The sequence below is a fragment of the Strix uralensis genome, chromosome 5, assembly GCF_047716275.1.
Source record: "Strix uralensis isolate ZFMK-TIS-50842 chromosome 5, bStrUra1, whole genome shotgun sequence".
In the NCBI taxonomy this organism is placed as follows: Eukaryota; Metazoa; Chordata; class Aves; order Strigiformes; family Strigidae; genus Strix; species Strix uralensis.
In genome coordinates this window covers 830,931-845,833 of record NC_133976.1, presented here as the reverse complement: position 1 = coordinate 845,833, position 14,903 = coordinate 830,931, and the positions used below count along the sequence as shown (strand labels likewise).

General features: G+C 63.5%; 1 protein-coding gene across 1 annotated transcript; it reads right to left on the bottom strand.

The window, feature by feature from the left end:
• Positions 1 to 10,257: 10,257 nt before the first annotated feature.
• On the bottom strand, positions 10,258 to 14,717 carry ARF5 (ARF GTPase 5). The gene is made up of 6 exons (XM_074869596.1): positions 14,556 to 14,717; positions 14,381 to 14,461; positions 12,328 to 12,437; positions 11,910 to 11,981; positions 11,074 to 11,199; positions 10,258 to 10,968 (listed from the first exon to the last, which is right to left on the bottom strand). The coding sequence occupies exons 1-6, from the start codon at positions 14,620 to 14,622 to the stop codon at positions 10,882 to 10,884; spliced, it is 543 nt and encodes a 180-aa protein (XP_074725697.1). The 5' UTR covers positions 14,623 to 14,717; the 3' UTR covers positions 10,258 to 10,881.
• Positions 14,718 to 14,903: the final 186 nt, after the last annotated feature.

Sequence of the window (14,903 nt, the reverse complement as noted above, 5' to 3'; positions counted from 1 at the left end):
TGCTGGGTGAGAGGGAGAAGCAGGCAGGGAGGTCTGTGGTTAATAAGAGTGGCGGGTATATTTATGGCTAGATTTATGAGAGAATTCATCTCCGTGGACACGTTAACCCCAAAAGGGTTGTCAAGCACTGGAACGGGCTGCCAGGGAAGGGGTTGAGTCACCATCCCGGGAGGGGTTTAAAAGATGGGTAGATGCGGCACTTAGGGCTATGGTTTAGCGGTGGACTTGGCAGTGTTGGGTTTACGGCTGGACTCGACGATCTTAAAGGTCTTTTCCAACCGAAATGATTCTGGGATTACCCCGAATTGGGATTCAGACTGCGTCTTCACTACCAGGCAAGAAAACAGAGGCTGGGATCTTCAGTCTGGGGTGGGAGCTCTGACTAGAATCTTTCCTAAACCACATGGCAAGTCTGCAAGCTTGAAAGTCCTAGTCTACATTTAATCTAATTAATTGCTGAGGGGAGACCTCCTGGCCCTCTGCAACTCCCTGAAAGGAGGGTGCAGAGAGGGGGGATGAGTCTCTTGAGCCAAGGAACCAGCGCCAGGACAAGAGGGAATGTCCTCAAGCTGCGCCAGGGCAGGGTCAGACTGGCTCTTCGGAAGGATTTCTTTGCAGAAGGGGTTGTTGGGCGTTGGAATGGGCTGCCCAGGGCAGGGGGGGAGTCCCCATCCCTGGAGGGGTTGAAGAGTCGGGTTGAGCCAGCGCTGAGGGATCTGGTGGAGTTGGGAACGGTCAGGGTGAGGTTCATGGTTGGACTGGAGGATCTTCAAGGGCTTTTCCAACCGAGATGGTTCTGGGATTTGGTGATTCTGTAATCAAAAATACCTCCATCAGGAGGTTTCAATTTTATGCTGTTTAGATGACAATCTGGCAAAAACAAGCTCATAACCTATCCCTGGAAATAACTGTTGTGATTATGCAAAACAGTGGTTACCAATACTTGTGCATTTGCATGAAAATCATCGATAACCGGGGGGGAGGGTTCAGACCTTCCCATTGCTGCCCAGCACATTTACTGAAGAAGTGTAAGAATCTCTCACCTCCCCAGGAGCAAAGAACTGCTGGAGGCAGGACAGACCACTCCCTAAGCAAAAAAAAAAAGAGGGAATACGTGAGTCGCGGTGAGCAGCGCTGAGAGGGTGCGAGGGGCTCCGCAGAGAGCAGCCACTGGGCAAACCCCTCTGCTAACGCGTGCAGTGACAGATGCGGCAACAACCAACCCCCTCTGGGTCACCGGTTGTCAAAGGGAACCAAAACCTACGGCAGGGAGGGGAAGGCAAAAGTCTTTGAGTCTGTTACAAGAGCTGTGGGTCGGCGGAGACAATAAACCGCAATCTGCCGGTGCCAGCGCGGAGAGCTGTACCTCCTCCTGACAGAGCCACCCCCATAAATCTCACGGTTTCCAGCCCCGAGGTGCAGGTTGCCTGACATTAAATATTGTTAAGCCACCGAAATGAAAGGGTTGCCTGTATCAACAAACGGCGGAGCAGATGGGCACGGCCCCGGCACAGAGAATCCCTGGCACGTGCTCGGGCGTGGTGGCAGGAGAGCGCCTCGGGGATGAGGTTTGGGGCACCGGCCTCCATTCCCCCCCACCTCTGAACGGGGGGGGGCTTTGGCCCGCAGCCCCCAGCCCCGTCTCTCCCTGCCCAGGTCTCCTCCATCAACCGAGTGCTGAGGAACCTGCCCAGCGACCTGCGGCTGGTGGCTGAGCGGGGATTTGCGGGGGACCCGCTGCCACGGGGTGAGCCTGGCTGGGGGGGGGTGTGGGGGGGCACGGCCTGGGAAGCAGGGTTGGGGTTTTGGGGGGGTGCACCCCATGGGAGAGACGTGCCACCACCAGCCTCCCAGCTGCATGCACGCACGTGGCTCCTCCACACCCTCCGCACCGACCCAGTGCCTCCAAAGCAAAGGGGCTCGTCGACCCCCCCTGAGCCTCCCCAGCCCCTCCCGGTGAGCCCCCAGGGCTCCCCTGTCACCCCTCCTGCCTTTCTGTCCCCACAGCATCCCCTCTTGCTGCCCCCTCTGCCCTGCGTCCCCCAGGCTGCCACTCGCCCACCGAGGCCGGTGCCATCGCCACCATCTCACCGGGGACCCAGCACCCTCCCTGGGGTTCCATGTCCAGCCAGTGGCTCCCACTGAGCACCCAGCACAGGACCAGGACGGTTTTCTCCAGCCAGCAGTCGGAGGCTCTGGAGAAAGGTGCGGCTCTCACGGGACATCGGGACACCAACCAAGGCCTGGGGTGTTACTGGGTTCAGGTTTGCGCCCCTCACTCCAAAAAGGCCATTGAATGACTCGAGCGTGTCCAGAGAAGGGCAACGGAGCTGGTGCAGGGTCTGGAGCACAGGTGTGATGGGGAGCGGCTGAGGGAACTGGGGGGGTTTAGTGTGGAGAAGAGGAGGCTGAGGGGAGACCTCCTGGCCCTCTGCAACTGCCTGAAAGGAGGGTGCAGAGAGGGGGGATGAGTCTCTTGAGCCAAGGAACCAGCGGCAGGCCAAGAGGGAATGGCCTCAAGCTGCGCCAGGGCAGGGTCAGACTGGCTCTTAGGAAGTATTTCTTTGCAGAAGGGGTTGTTGGGCGTTGGAATGGGCTGCCCAGGGCAGGGGGGGAGTCCCCATCCCTGGAGGGGTTGAAGAGTCGGGTTGACCCAGCGCTGAGGGATCTGGTGGAGTTGGGAACGGTCAGGGTGAGGTTCATGGTTGGGCTGGAGGAGCTTCAAGGGCTTTTCCAACCCAGATGATTCTGCGATTCTGTTTGGCATATCTGTCCCAAGCTGCCGCCTTCGGGGTGGGCTCCTGTCCCTTGGCCGAGGCCTGGCAATGGACCAGCTGCAGCCGCGTGTCCTGGCATCACCTCGGAGCAGGTGGCTGCACCCAAAGAGGCTGATCTTGCCCCAATCCCCCTTGCAGAGTTTCAGAGGGGACAGTACCCAGACACCGTCACCCGGGAGAGACTGGCCGTGGCCACCCAACTCCCCGACACGACCATCAGGGTAAGAGGAGACCCACCACACTGCCGCTCTCTGGCCTCATCCTGTCAGCCAAAGCATCCCAGACGGGGTGCTGGGCTTGGAGCTGCCAGCACAGTGGGGACAGGGCTCCCTCCTGGCCCGTGGGGACACCCCTAAACCGTGTCACTGCTGCTGGCGGCGGCAGAACTGGCTCGTGTGGGCAATGGACCCGGGGGGTGACTCTCGCGAGCAGGTTTTGTCCCCAGCCTGGGGGTTTCTACCCACTGGCTCTGCCAGGACACGTCGGAGTCTCACGGGGCAAGCAGGGACCAGGGGAGTGGGACCCTCGGGGTGCTCCTCAGCAGTGGCTCCTGTGCCCCCACCTCTGTCACAGCATCTGTGTGCCCCATCACGCTGCCGCCACCGCTCCGGCCCCGCTGCCGGCCTCTGCTCCCCCTGGCTCTGCTCTGCCACGGGGCCGGCGCAGGGCCCGGGAGGTTGTGGGGTCGCTTCTGAGCCCCAGGGTGGGGTGAGGGTGCAGGGGACGACAGCACAGCGCCGCAGAGCCATGGCACATTCCATGGCACACTCTGTGGCACACTCTGTGGCACACTTCCTGGCACACACCATGGCAGACTCCATGGCACACTCCCTGGCACACCTTGTAACACACTCTGTGGCACAATCCATGGCACATTCCCTGGCACGCTCTGTGGCACACTTGGTGACACACTCCCTGGCACGTTCCATGGCACAATTTGTGGCACACACTGTGGTATGCTCCATGGCACACTCTATGGCACACTCTATGGCATGCATCGTGGCACGCTCCTTGGCACATGTCATGGCACACTCTGTGGCACACACCATGGCACACCTTGTAACACACTCCGTGGCACAATCCATGGCACGCTTGGTGGCATGCTCAGTGGCACAATCCATGGCACACACCATGGCACACTCCCTGGCACCCCTTGTCACGCGCCCCTCAAACACACGTCCAGGGCACCCTCTGTCCCTCTGGGCAGCCCCCGCTGTGGTTCTGGCAAACCTCCAGCCCTTCATGGCAGCCCCGTCCCCTCGCAGCCACCGACCACCCCAGTGTCCCCCCAGCAGCAGCAGCAGCGAGCCCCCCATGGGGTGCCACAGGGTGGGGGCCAGCAGCCTCAGCCCCCTCCCTCCTCCCCAGGTCTGGTTCTCCAACCGAAGGGCAAAGTGGAGGCGCGAGGCCAAGCCGAAGCTGGAGGCCAGCGCTGCAGGTGACAGCCCAGGGCGCGAGGGGACGCGGTGCCTGAGGAGGGGGATGGGGTCCGGGGGCCACCCCGGGAGGGAGCGCGGCTGAAATCTGGTGCTGAGCACCAGGATGCCTGGGTTTGCTTTCCAGCCCCAGAGCCCTGCTGGGAGCTGGGGAGAGGACACAGCCACCCCACCCGGCTAAAAGGCAGCCCTTCCCACCCCAAAATCAGGGCTGGGGGTCCCCACGGTCCCCCAGCCAGTGTGGTGCCCTCCCCACCTCTCCCCACACAGGCTCCTGGTGCGACTGGATGCTGCCCAGCGTGGCGACCGCGGTGGCTTTCTGCCCCCCCTCTGCATCAGCCCCTGGTTCCACACAGGTAGGGTGGCCAGGGTCCCTCCCAGCCCTGTGGTCTCCAGCTGGGGGGCGGGGGTGATGGGGACCCCTCGCCGGCACCCAGAGCTTGGAGCTCTCAGGGAGACGTTTCTGAAGCCGCCCCGGAGGGTGACACTGTGGAGGTCCCCTCTGGGGTACCCTGGTCCCAAAGCCTCCCCACGGATGCCCGGTGACATCCCGCTCTCTGCTCCCTGCACAGCACCTCCTTACCACCACCGCTGGCTCGACGCAGCCTCTCAGTGGCCACGGTCACAGCCACGGTCATGGCCACAGCCTCACCACCCACCCTGGCCCCCCGTCCCCGCTGCACCTCTGCACCTCTGGCCCCTGCTCTTGGGATGACACTTGCTGTGGTAACAGGGCTGGGAGGGGAGCTGGGACCCCCAGGTGGGGGCTGGCGGCAGGCTGTGGCACCCCACGGGGTGCTGGAGGGTGTGGGGGACCGGTCCCCCCTTCCACCTGTTCCCAGCAGCGATGGGGTGGGTGTCCCCGGCCCCACAGCAGAGCAGGGCTGGGGGTGAGGGTGATGCTCCCCCTCCCCTTGCGCTGCCTGAGCCCCGTTTCCATCCCGCAGGCCTGGCCCCCGGTGGCAGCCCCACTCCGGCTCCCTGGCAGCCCCTGGAGGGCCCCCCCTTCTCCCTGCTGCCCCCCCGGGCTTCCCTGCACCCCGCTGCCAGCCTACTGCCCGGAGCCCCGCTGAACCCCCCCGTGCCGCCGCTCCACACCGGCTCACCGGAGCCCCTCGCCTGCCTCCACACACCGGGGTGCCCCTGGATCTGAGGGTCCACAGCAACCGGGGGAGGGGGGGGACTCTGAGACACCCCCCAGCGCCGTGAGACAAGGGGATCCATGCATGGGGTCCCTGTGCCCTCATCCTCCAGCTGGCTGCTTCGCCTGGGCCACCCCCATTGTCCCACGGCACCCCCAGCCCCTCCCGCAGCCCCCCCAGCCCCTCTTCCCCACCCCAGACCCCCTCTGATCCCAGACGGTGTTTTCAGCTGGGGCACAGCATGGCCGGGACAGCCCCCAGCAGCCCCCCAGACTGTCCCCTCCCACCTGCTTCTGTCCCCCCCCAGGGCCCAAAAGCTTCACGCCAGGCTTTGCCTGGCTACTGGCCTCTTCCTCACTGGCCTCGGGTGGCTTGTGGGGGCCAGGACCCCAACCACGTTGCTGGGTCAGGCAGTGGGAGCCGAGAACCTTGAGGACCCCCTCGTCATGTTGGAGCGTTTGTCACTGTCCCCAATGCCACGTCCCTGTCCCAGCCCCCGGGGACACTGTCTCCGCTTTGCTTCTCTGCTGCGTCCCCTGACGAGCATCCCTCCCTCTGCTTCAAGCTTCCTCCTCCCCTAATTACAACACCGTTAAATTACCCTGGGAAAAGCTAATTAACTGCCTACGGGGGGGTGCTGCTCGATGCCCACGCTCCCGTCCACCCACCCACGGGCACCGGTGCGGGTGCTGGGTGCTTCTGCCCATTTTGAAATTATTTAACACCCATCGTGAGCAGAGCCGGGGCTCAGCCCCCCTCGCTAGGAGCAGCCCCCGAGTGCCTTTTCCCTGCAGAAACCTCGATTTGACGCCTCTGCTCCGGGTGCTGGGGGGATGCTCAGCGGGGGGATGCAGGGCAGGGGGGGCCGGAACCCAGCTGGGGACCCTTCTCCTGCCTGCTGGGCTCACGCTGCATCCCCGCCGTGGGCTGTTGGAAACGGGGGGCACCCCACTGTGAAATGGGAGCTTTCCCTGGCCCCTCTGGAGAAACCACTAGCCCGGAGGGAGTTCTGCTAGCCAGCATGCTGGGGAGTCTCTGGAGCTGGGGAGCTGGGACTGTGCAGGATGGGGCAAGGAGGAAAAAAACTCCCTGTGGCTGTTGTGCCCCCCCGGCGTGGCAGCCCCCGAGCCGTGGTGGTGCTTGAACTCGGCACGGCCAGGACCAGCTCCAGCATCCCGGGTCCCACACTGGTCCCTCCACCCTGACTCGAGCCCTTGCAGAGCCAATGGGTCCCGGATACATGGCAGATCCTTGCTCTAAATAAAAAGTTTTGGGGTTCTTGTTGTTCCGAAGTTGAATTCCAGGGTAAAGGCGCCCATTGCTGGCACGGAGCAGGAGGAAAAGGTTTTATTTGAAGAATAATGATTGTTTCCTTCAGCTGGGGGAGGGGCTCAGCCTGAGGTGAGGGATTTTTCCCGTTGGCAGACTCAGAGGGTCACTGCTCGTGGCCACTGGCCTCACGCACCCACGGCGTGAGCCCAGCCTCAGCAGCCCGCTCCCCACTGCAGGCTGCAGCGCAGGGGCTGGGCAGCCTGGGGGTCCCCTTCTCTCCCCCAGGAAAACATCAGGGTCCAGTGTAGTTTGTGTCATTTTAAGCAAGAAAAAATAATTTCTAGAAGAGAAAAATGTTCTCTGGGCTTCTCTACATAAAAAACCATCCTGGGAGTAGGCAGCTACGTTATCCCGATCATTTGCTCCCACAAAAACTGCAGGGCTGAGGGTGCTGCTGAGGCTTTCACTCACCCGCCCGTGTGGCTGCGCCGGCCCCATCTTGGCCGTCTGTCTGTCCCAGCCACCCGGCTGAGCTGCAGCGGCATCCTGGGACCAGGGCAGCATGCAGAGAAGTGGGCTGAGCCCTGCCAAACTCATGGCATGTATTACTGACCAGCTTATCACAGAATCATCTGGGTTGGAAAAGCCCTTGAAGCTCCTCCAGCCCAACCATGAACCTCACCCTGACCGTTCCCAACTCCACCAGATCCCTCAGCGCTGGGTCAACCCGACTCTTCAACCCCTCCAGGGATGGGGACTCCCCCCCTGCCCTGGGCAGCCCATTCCAACGCCCAACAACCCCTTCTGCAAAGAAATCCTTCCGAAGAGCCAGTCTGACCCTGCCCTGGCGCAGCTTGAGGCCATTCCCTCTTGGCCTGCCGCTGGTTCCTTGGCTCAAGAGACTCATCCCCCCTCTCTGCACCCTCCTTTCAGGCAGTTGCAGAGGGCCAGGAGGTCTCCCCTCAGCCTCCTCTTCTCCACACTAAACCCCCCCAGTTCCCTCAGCCGCTCCCCATCACACCTGTGCTCCAGACCCTGCACCAGCTCCGTTGCCCTTCTCTGGACACGCTCGAGTCATTCAATGGCCTTTTTGGAGGGAGGGGCCCAAAACTGAACCCACTCATCGAGGGGCGGCCTCACCAGTGCCGAGCACAGGGGTCAGATCCCTTCCCTGTCCCTGCTGGCCACACTATGGCTGATACAAGCCAGGATGCCATTGGCCTTCTTGGCCCCCTGGGCACACTGCTGGCTCATTATCAATCATCCCCCAGGTCCCTCTCTGACTGGCAGCTCTCCAGCCACTCCTCCCCAAGCACTTCAGGGCATTTCATCTCAGCCTGAGGGTGACGGTCAGGCCAGGCCGGAGGAACTGGTGCTAAATGGGGCATTAAATCATTCACAGCGCGTGGCTGTGCTTTGTGTTCCCCGGCTCTCCGAGAGCAGGGTGAGCAGGGCTCCAGCTCCACGCTGCCGGGCACAGGGAGGGGTGAGATGTTGGATGTAGAGCTGAGTGTCCCCCCCACCCCAGGCTGCTGCGCTGGGCTGTCCCCACGGAGATGGGGACACAAAGCTGTCCCCAGCGCCAGCAGGACCGTGCATGACCCAGGGGAGGGAGCTTGGCACTGGGAGCCAATGGGCACAGGTCATCCAACACCACCATGAAACATCTCCCACCTCGCAGGGTGTTAAAGAATTTCTCCAGGCTGTGGGTATCTCCAGGCTGGTTTTATTAACAACTCAGAGCTGGGCCAGCACCTCAGGGAGTGGCCGTGGCTGACAAAAAACACCTTCTGTATCTATGATTCTACAGAACATTCTGCAATACAAAAGTCTTTGGGGTTTTCCCATGAACTCTCAGCTCTTCATTCTTCAACTTCCAAAGTCCATTTTATTCCCCAGCTTCAGCTGATTCTCATCGTTCCGTTCCAATCCTTGTTTCAGTTTCAGGGTCATCTTTCGGGTCATCATCTTCTTCATCTTCCTTCCACTAGTTTTCATCTCCCACAACTCTGAGAAAGACTTCAGGATGTTCTGCTAAAACCTTCAGTAGAGCGGGCGGTTTCTAGATACTAAATTCTCTTGATGGGGCAAAACACCCGCGTTTAGTCAATTAATCCTCCTTTGTTAAAACTGTCTCTATAGGATCAGCTTGACGGGGTTTTAAACCAGCCTTGGGCTGGGACTACCCAAGCAGCAGGCTAAGGACACTTTTCAGGCCTTAAAATCTATTTCAAATATACCAGAGGATATATTGAAAATTCTTTTACACAGGGATTATCCAGCCCCCGGTGTCACCTCGCCCCCTGCTGCGAAGGGGCTCCCGAGGCTGCGGCGGTCACGGGGGGGCTGGTTCTCAGCCCACAACGCCCGTGGCTGCTGCACCAGCAGCTTCTCCAGGTCCGTTCTCAGCCCCCGAGGATTCTCCAGCTGCGCTGGAAATCGAGCCTGGTCCCCCACATTGGGTGGGGTGGACACATGCTACAAAGGCCATGGATTAATGCCCCGCTTCCAGCCCGGGGCCACAGGCCCAGCCTGGGCTCCCCACTCTGCCCGTGGCCCCGCTCTTGGCGTCTTTGCCCCGTGAGCAATCCTGGCTCTGAACCAGCACCCGTCGGGACGGCGGTGCTGCGCCCCAGAGCCCAGCACTCCGCGGAAACCTTGCACCAGGAGAAGCCCCCCCATCCCATCCTGTCCCACCACTAAAGGCAACGAACAACCTGCAGTAGCTCCAGTGGCTGTCGGGGGGGGGTTTGGGGGCCGCAGTGCTGAGCCCTGGGAACCTGCCACCTCTGCCCCTGGGCTCCTGCTGCCCCCCCGGGTCTGTCACTACGGGGAGGTGGGTCTGGGTCCCTCCTTCCCTCAGCTCCCCACCCTGGTCCCTGCTGACCCCTCGCTCCCCGGCCAGGCACGCCTGGGCTGGGTGGAAGCCCCCCAGCAGGATGGGTGCTGGTGCACCGAGCACCCGCTGGAGTCATTACAAGGGGACGGTCAGTGCACAGTGACACCTGGGGGGACAATCTGGGGGTGTCAGTGTAACCCTGCAGGGACAGCCGGGGGTGACACTGTGTCTGGGGGGGACAATCTGGAGGGAGAGCCAGTGTACCCCTGCAGGGACAGCTGGGGGGGGGACAGCCAGTGTTTTTTCAGGCCACGCACAGTTTGCCAGCACACTGTGCCAGGAGGTGTCTCCCCCCCCCACCCCAGCCACGCGTGGCCGTGCTGCTGCCCGTTCCCACGGGATGCTCCATTCCCACGGGATGCCCCGTGCCTGTCGCCTCCCCCCCCACCCCCAGCCAGCCTCAGCCTTTCGGGGGGCAGCACCCAGGACCCAGCTTCTCCCCCTTCCCCCAGTGCCTGCAGTTCAGCCTCTCGCTGCCCTTGGGCTGCCAAACACTTGGGTTTGGCTCAGTCCCATTAATTACAACCCAATTAAAGCTCCTGCAGCACGCGGTCTGAGCCGACCCCGCAGGGCTTTCCCCCAGCCCCCTGGGACCCGCAGCCACCACGGTGGGAAGGCAGCACCCATCCCGACAGCACCCCGGGGGGGCTGTAAAATGGGTCAGAGCCCCTCCTGGCACCCGGGGAGAAGGAAATGAGCTTGTGAATGTTATCGCAGAGCCTCAGCCCGTCTCCTCTGAGCCCCAATGTTTTATTCAGGCCCAAATCCCCGCGCCCCAAGATGCTCATGGGAGATGCTCGTCAGGGAGCGGGGCTCTACGGTGGCACCCGCAGCCAGGCAGAACCGCGCCGGGCGCCGGGTACAAAGTGGTGGTGTTTAATTATTCGATATACAACAGCACGTTCCGCAGCCATACGCCCCCCCTCCCCGAGAGAAAGAGAGCAATCAAGTTTATCGAAGGATAAAAAGGAGGATCCTTCTTGTCCCGCAGTGGCACGGCTGCCTCCCAGCCCTGCTCAGCCCCCCGGCGCCGGCTCCGGGAGAGGAGCGGGGACATGTGGGGGGGGACGTGCCACCCCAGCAGGTCCGGGCAAGCTCTCGCAGACGGCACATGCAGGTGGGGAGGGCGGCCAGCACGCAGCACTGCGGGGACCAAGGCAGGACACAGCGACGTGGAGCTGCCCGAAGAGTCCTTGAGGTTCAAGTCCTACCAGATAAACACACAGAGACAAGGCCACGCTGGGGAGAAAGGAAAAACACCCCCCTCCCCCCCCAAATAAAACAAAGAAAACCAAACAAAACAGCAGTTGGAAGAGACGTCCCCGGCTCATCCGGCCCCTGTGCCGCTGGCCCAGCTAGCGCTTGGAGAGCTCGTGTGATAGCCAGTCCAGCCCATCGTAGAGCCCCGTGCCCTGGGTCGCACACGTCGCCTGCACGTACCACTGCAAAACAGAGAGAAAAGGGCTTTGGGGTGCAGATCACCAGCCTGGTGCACCCCCGGGAGCGGCCCCATGGGCCCCTCGCGTCAGGCCGGGGTTGGCACTCACGGTCCTGCTGCGCAGCGTCTGCAGGCCCAGCTTGTCGGTCAGCTCGCTCACCGCCATGGCGTTGGGCATGTCCTGCTTGTTGGCAAACACCAGCAACACGGCGTCCCGCAGCTCGTCCTCCTGCAGCTGCGGGGGGGAGAGGTGGGTGCTGAGCCCCCGCAGCGCCGGCGCCCCAGCAAGCGAGACCTGTGAGGACTCTCCAGCTCCTCCACTCGCTTCCCAGCTGCCCTCCCGGCACCATCATGGAGGTCTCGGTGGCACCGGGATGTTCTTCCAGGAGCACCCATGGGTGCCACTTCACAGAGGGGACACAGGAGCGAGGGGCTCTAGGGACGGGGGGCATGGTGGCAGCACGAAAGAGCAGGCCCGACGCTCTCCGAACAACGGCAAGCGGGCAGCGAGTGCCTGCCCGCCCCTTCTCCCCGCTTTCCGGCTGCGACGCGCTCCGCTCCGCAGCAGCCTCCTTCCCCAAGGATGCTCTGCCCCCCCCGGCAGCCACACCAAGGGGTGACAACCCCCAGTTCGCAGGCTGGCTTTCGGACGTCGTTCTGGACGCTGCCCCCCACTCGCTGTGTGCCCTGGGCGCTCGACTAGCAAAGCCCTGACTAAGGAGAACCTAGAACCGCGTTTTTTCAGCCATATTTGCCCCTTGCAATCGCTCCTGATCTCTGCAGGCCCCGCCTGGGCCTGGCAGAGGAGCCACGTTGGGTGCCCAAGCCTGTGACACCCCTGGCACCGCATCGTGGGCAGAGCAGGGCCGGGTCTCATCTTGGGAGGAAGGCTGGGGGGCACCCACCTCCCTGCCAGACCGACCCCACCCCCTGGCCATCCCTCACCATCTTCTGCAGCTCGTCGGCAGACTCCTGCACCCGCTCGCGGTCGTTGCTGTCCACCACGAAGATGAGACCCTGCAGGAGAAGCGGGCAGCTTGCGCGGAGGAAGGTGGGGGACATCGCAGGCAGGCTCCAGGCACCCCCAAACAAGGCGGGAGAGCGGCCCCGCTGCCCACACGAGCCCCCCCCCCCAAGCCCCCGGGGACGGCGCTGCCCCCTCGCTGGCTCCTGCCCAGACCCCTCAGCCTCACTCCCTGCTCTGACGGGGCGATGGGGCAAACACCCGCTCGCCGTCCCAGTGCTCCCAGCAGGGCCACCGCACTGGGGACTGGGACACGTTCCCTGCCTCCATTCACCCGCCCACTTCAGGCAGGATCAGGCCCTGCTGAAGTTAACCCCTGCCCTGTCTGGGCCCGCATACCTGCGTGTTTTGGAAGTAGTGCCTCCAGAGGGGTCGGATTTTGTCCTGGCCGCCCACGTCCCAGACGGTGAAGCAAATATTCTTGTACTCCACCGTCTCCACGTTGAACCCTGCGGGGAGTGGGGGGACAGGAGGGGCATGGGGGGCCGGTGTGCACTGGGTGCAGTTGAGGAGAGCCTGGCTCCACCTTCTTCACTGGGTTTTACACCCAGGGATGAGCCCCCCTCCAAGCCATCTCTCCTCCGGGATGAGCACCCCCAGCCTGTCCTCATACAAGAGACACTCCGCTCCCTTCGCCATCACCATGGCCCTGCGCTGGACTTACTCCAGTGTGTCCCAGTCTGTCCTGCACTGGGGAGCCCAGCGCCAGACCCAGCACTCTGAGGTGTCTCAGCAGAGGGCAGGAGCTCCTCTCCTGACCCACTCTCTGCTCTGCTCAGCACCGCTCAGGGTCTGCTGGCCCAAGCCACGAGGGCATGTGCCCAGTGCTCGCTCGGGTTCCTCCCCACTGGGACTACCGGGATCTTCTCCCCAAAGAAGGTTCCAGGGCCTGGGGCTGCTGCTCTCCAAGGGCAGGACTTGGCTGAACTCCAGGAGGTCCCTCTGCCCATTTCTCCATCCTCCTGGACAGCAGCACGATGCTCCAGTGTACAACCAACTCCTCCCAGCTTGGGACCAGCCATAAGCTTGCCCAGGGTGCTCTCTGCCCATCACCCGGGTCACTAGTGAAGATGTTCAGTAGCCCTGGCCAGCGCGGTTACACCGCAGGTGACCAGCCTCCCCCACCCAGCAGCTTGGCCCATTCCCAACCCAGCTCCACCAGCTTGTGGGAGACACTATGGGAAATCCCAGAATCATCTGGGTTGGAAAAGCCCTTGAAGCTCCTCCAGCCCAACCATGAACCTCACCCTGACCGTTCCCAACTCCACCAGATCCCTCAGCGCTGGGTCAACCCGACTCTTCAACCCCTCCAGGGATGGGGACTCCCCCCCTGCCCTGGGCAGCCCATTCCAACGCCCAACAACCCCTTCTGCAAAGAAATCCTTCCGAAGAGCCAGTCTGACCCTGCCCTGGCGCAGCTTGAGGCCATTCCCTCTTGGCCTGCCGCTGGTTCCTTGGCTCAAGAGACTCATCCTCCCTCTCTGCACCCTCCTTTCAGGGAGTTGCAGAGGGCCAGGAGGTCTCCCCTCAGCCTCCTCTTCTCCACACTAAACCCCCCCAGTTCCCTCAGCCGCTCCCCATCACACCTGTGCTCCAGACCCTGCACCAGCTCCGTTGCCCTTCTCTGGACACGCTCGAGTCATTCAATGGCCTTACAGTGCTGAGCACCCCACTGAAGGCTTCACACCAGGATCTGGCAGGACAGTGCCCTGCCCGCCCAGCTCGGGTGGCCTGGACCCACACGCTCCGGGCAACCTCCTGCCCGTGGAGGCACCTTTGCACTCTCCGGGCCGGAGCTGGCCCACGCCGGTGTAACGGCCCCAGTTCCGTGGAACGGCCCCGGGTCCGTATTCATCACCGCAGGGCAGGCGGAGGGCAGCACACCGGGGCCGCACACTGGGGTTCGCACTGGTCAGGGGGGTGCTCTGCACCCGTGCCCGTGCCGGGGACCACAAGGGGCATTTTGGGGTGCGAACCCCACCCGCGGCCGTGCCCCAGCACCCAGACAGCCACGGGGTAACGGGGCTTGGTGGTCAGCACCGGGGCTCGGCCCGGGGGACCCACGGAAAACCGGTACCCGGGTGAGTTGCACGGCCTGTGGGATGTGGCGGGGGGGCCCTGCCCGGTGCCGGCTGCCAGAGGCAGGGTGGGGGGCCCTGTCCGGTACCCGGTGCTCAGTGGGGTCTCTGCCCGGTACCCGGTGCTTGATGGGGGCCCGGCCTGGTACCCGGTGCTCAGTGGGGGCCCTGCCCGGTAACCGGTGCTCGACGGGGGCTCTGCCCGGTGCCGGCTGTCAGAGGAAGGCTGGGGGGTCCTGCCCGGTAGCTGGAGCTCGCGACGGGGGCTCTGCCCAGTGCTCGATGGGGGCCCAGCCCGGTGCCAGGGCACTCACCGATGGTGGGGATGGTGGTGACGATCTCCCCCAGCTTCAGCTTGTAGAGGATGGTGGTCTTGCCGGCGGCGTCCAGCCCCACTGCAACGAAGGGGCGGTGTCACCGGCGCCGGTACCGGTACGTGCCCCCATCCCCATCCCCCGCCCGGCCCTGCTCCACCGCCCCCGCGCTCACCCATCAGGATCCGCATCTGCTTCTTGCCGAAGATGCGGGAGAAGATGGCGGAGACCGTGAGGCCCATGGCGGCGGCGGGACGGGACGGGACGGGACGGGACGGCCGCGCTGCCTCCCCGCTGCCTCCGCGCTCCGCCGCGCCGCAAGCCCCGCCCCCGCGCACCGGGCCCCGCCCCCGCGCACCTGACCCCGCCCCCTCTCCGCCCCCGCGGCCGCCGCCCCGCCCCCCGCGCTATCAGGCCACGCCCCTCACGGCAAATCCCCGCCCCCACGACTTTGTATCCCCCGCCCCGCCCCGCCGTGAAGCCCCGCCCCTTGCGGCCTGACCCCGCCCCCACCGGCGGGAGC

What these genes read in the sequence shown, in the direction of transcription:
- ARF5 (XM_074869596.1), bottom strand. Translation starts at nt 14,622, where the DNA reads ATGGGCCTCACGGTCTCCGCCATCTTCTCCCGCATCTTCGGCAAGAAG. An exon ending in ACTACTTCCAAAACACGCAG is followed by an intron (nt 11,982 to 12,327) that starts GTATGCGGGCCC and finishes CTTCTCCTGCAG; the next exon opens with GGTCTCATCTTCGTGGTGGA. An exon ending in AGACGCTGCGCAGCAGGACC is followed by an intron (nt 10,969 to 11,073) that starts GTGAGTGCCAAC and finishes TCTGTTTTGCAG; the next exon opens with TGGTACGTGCAGGCGACGTG.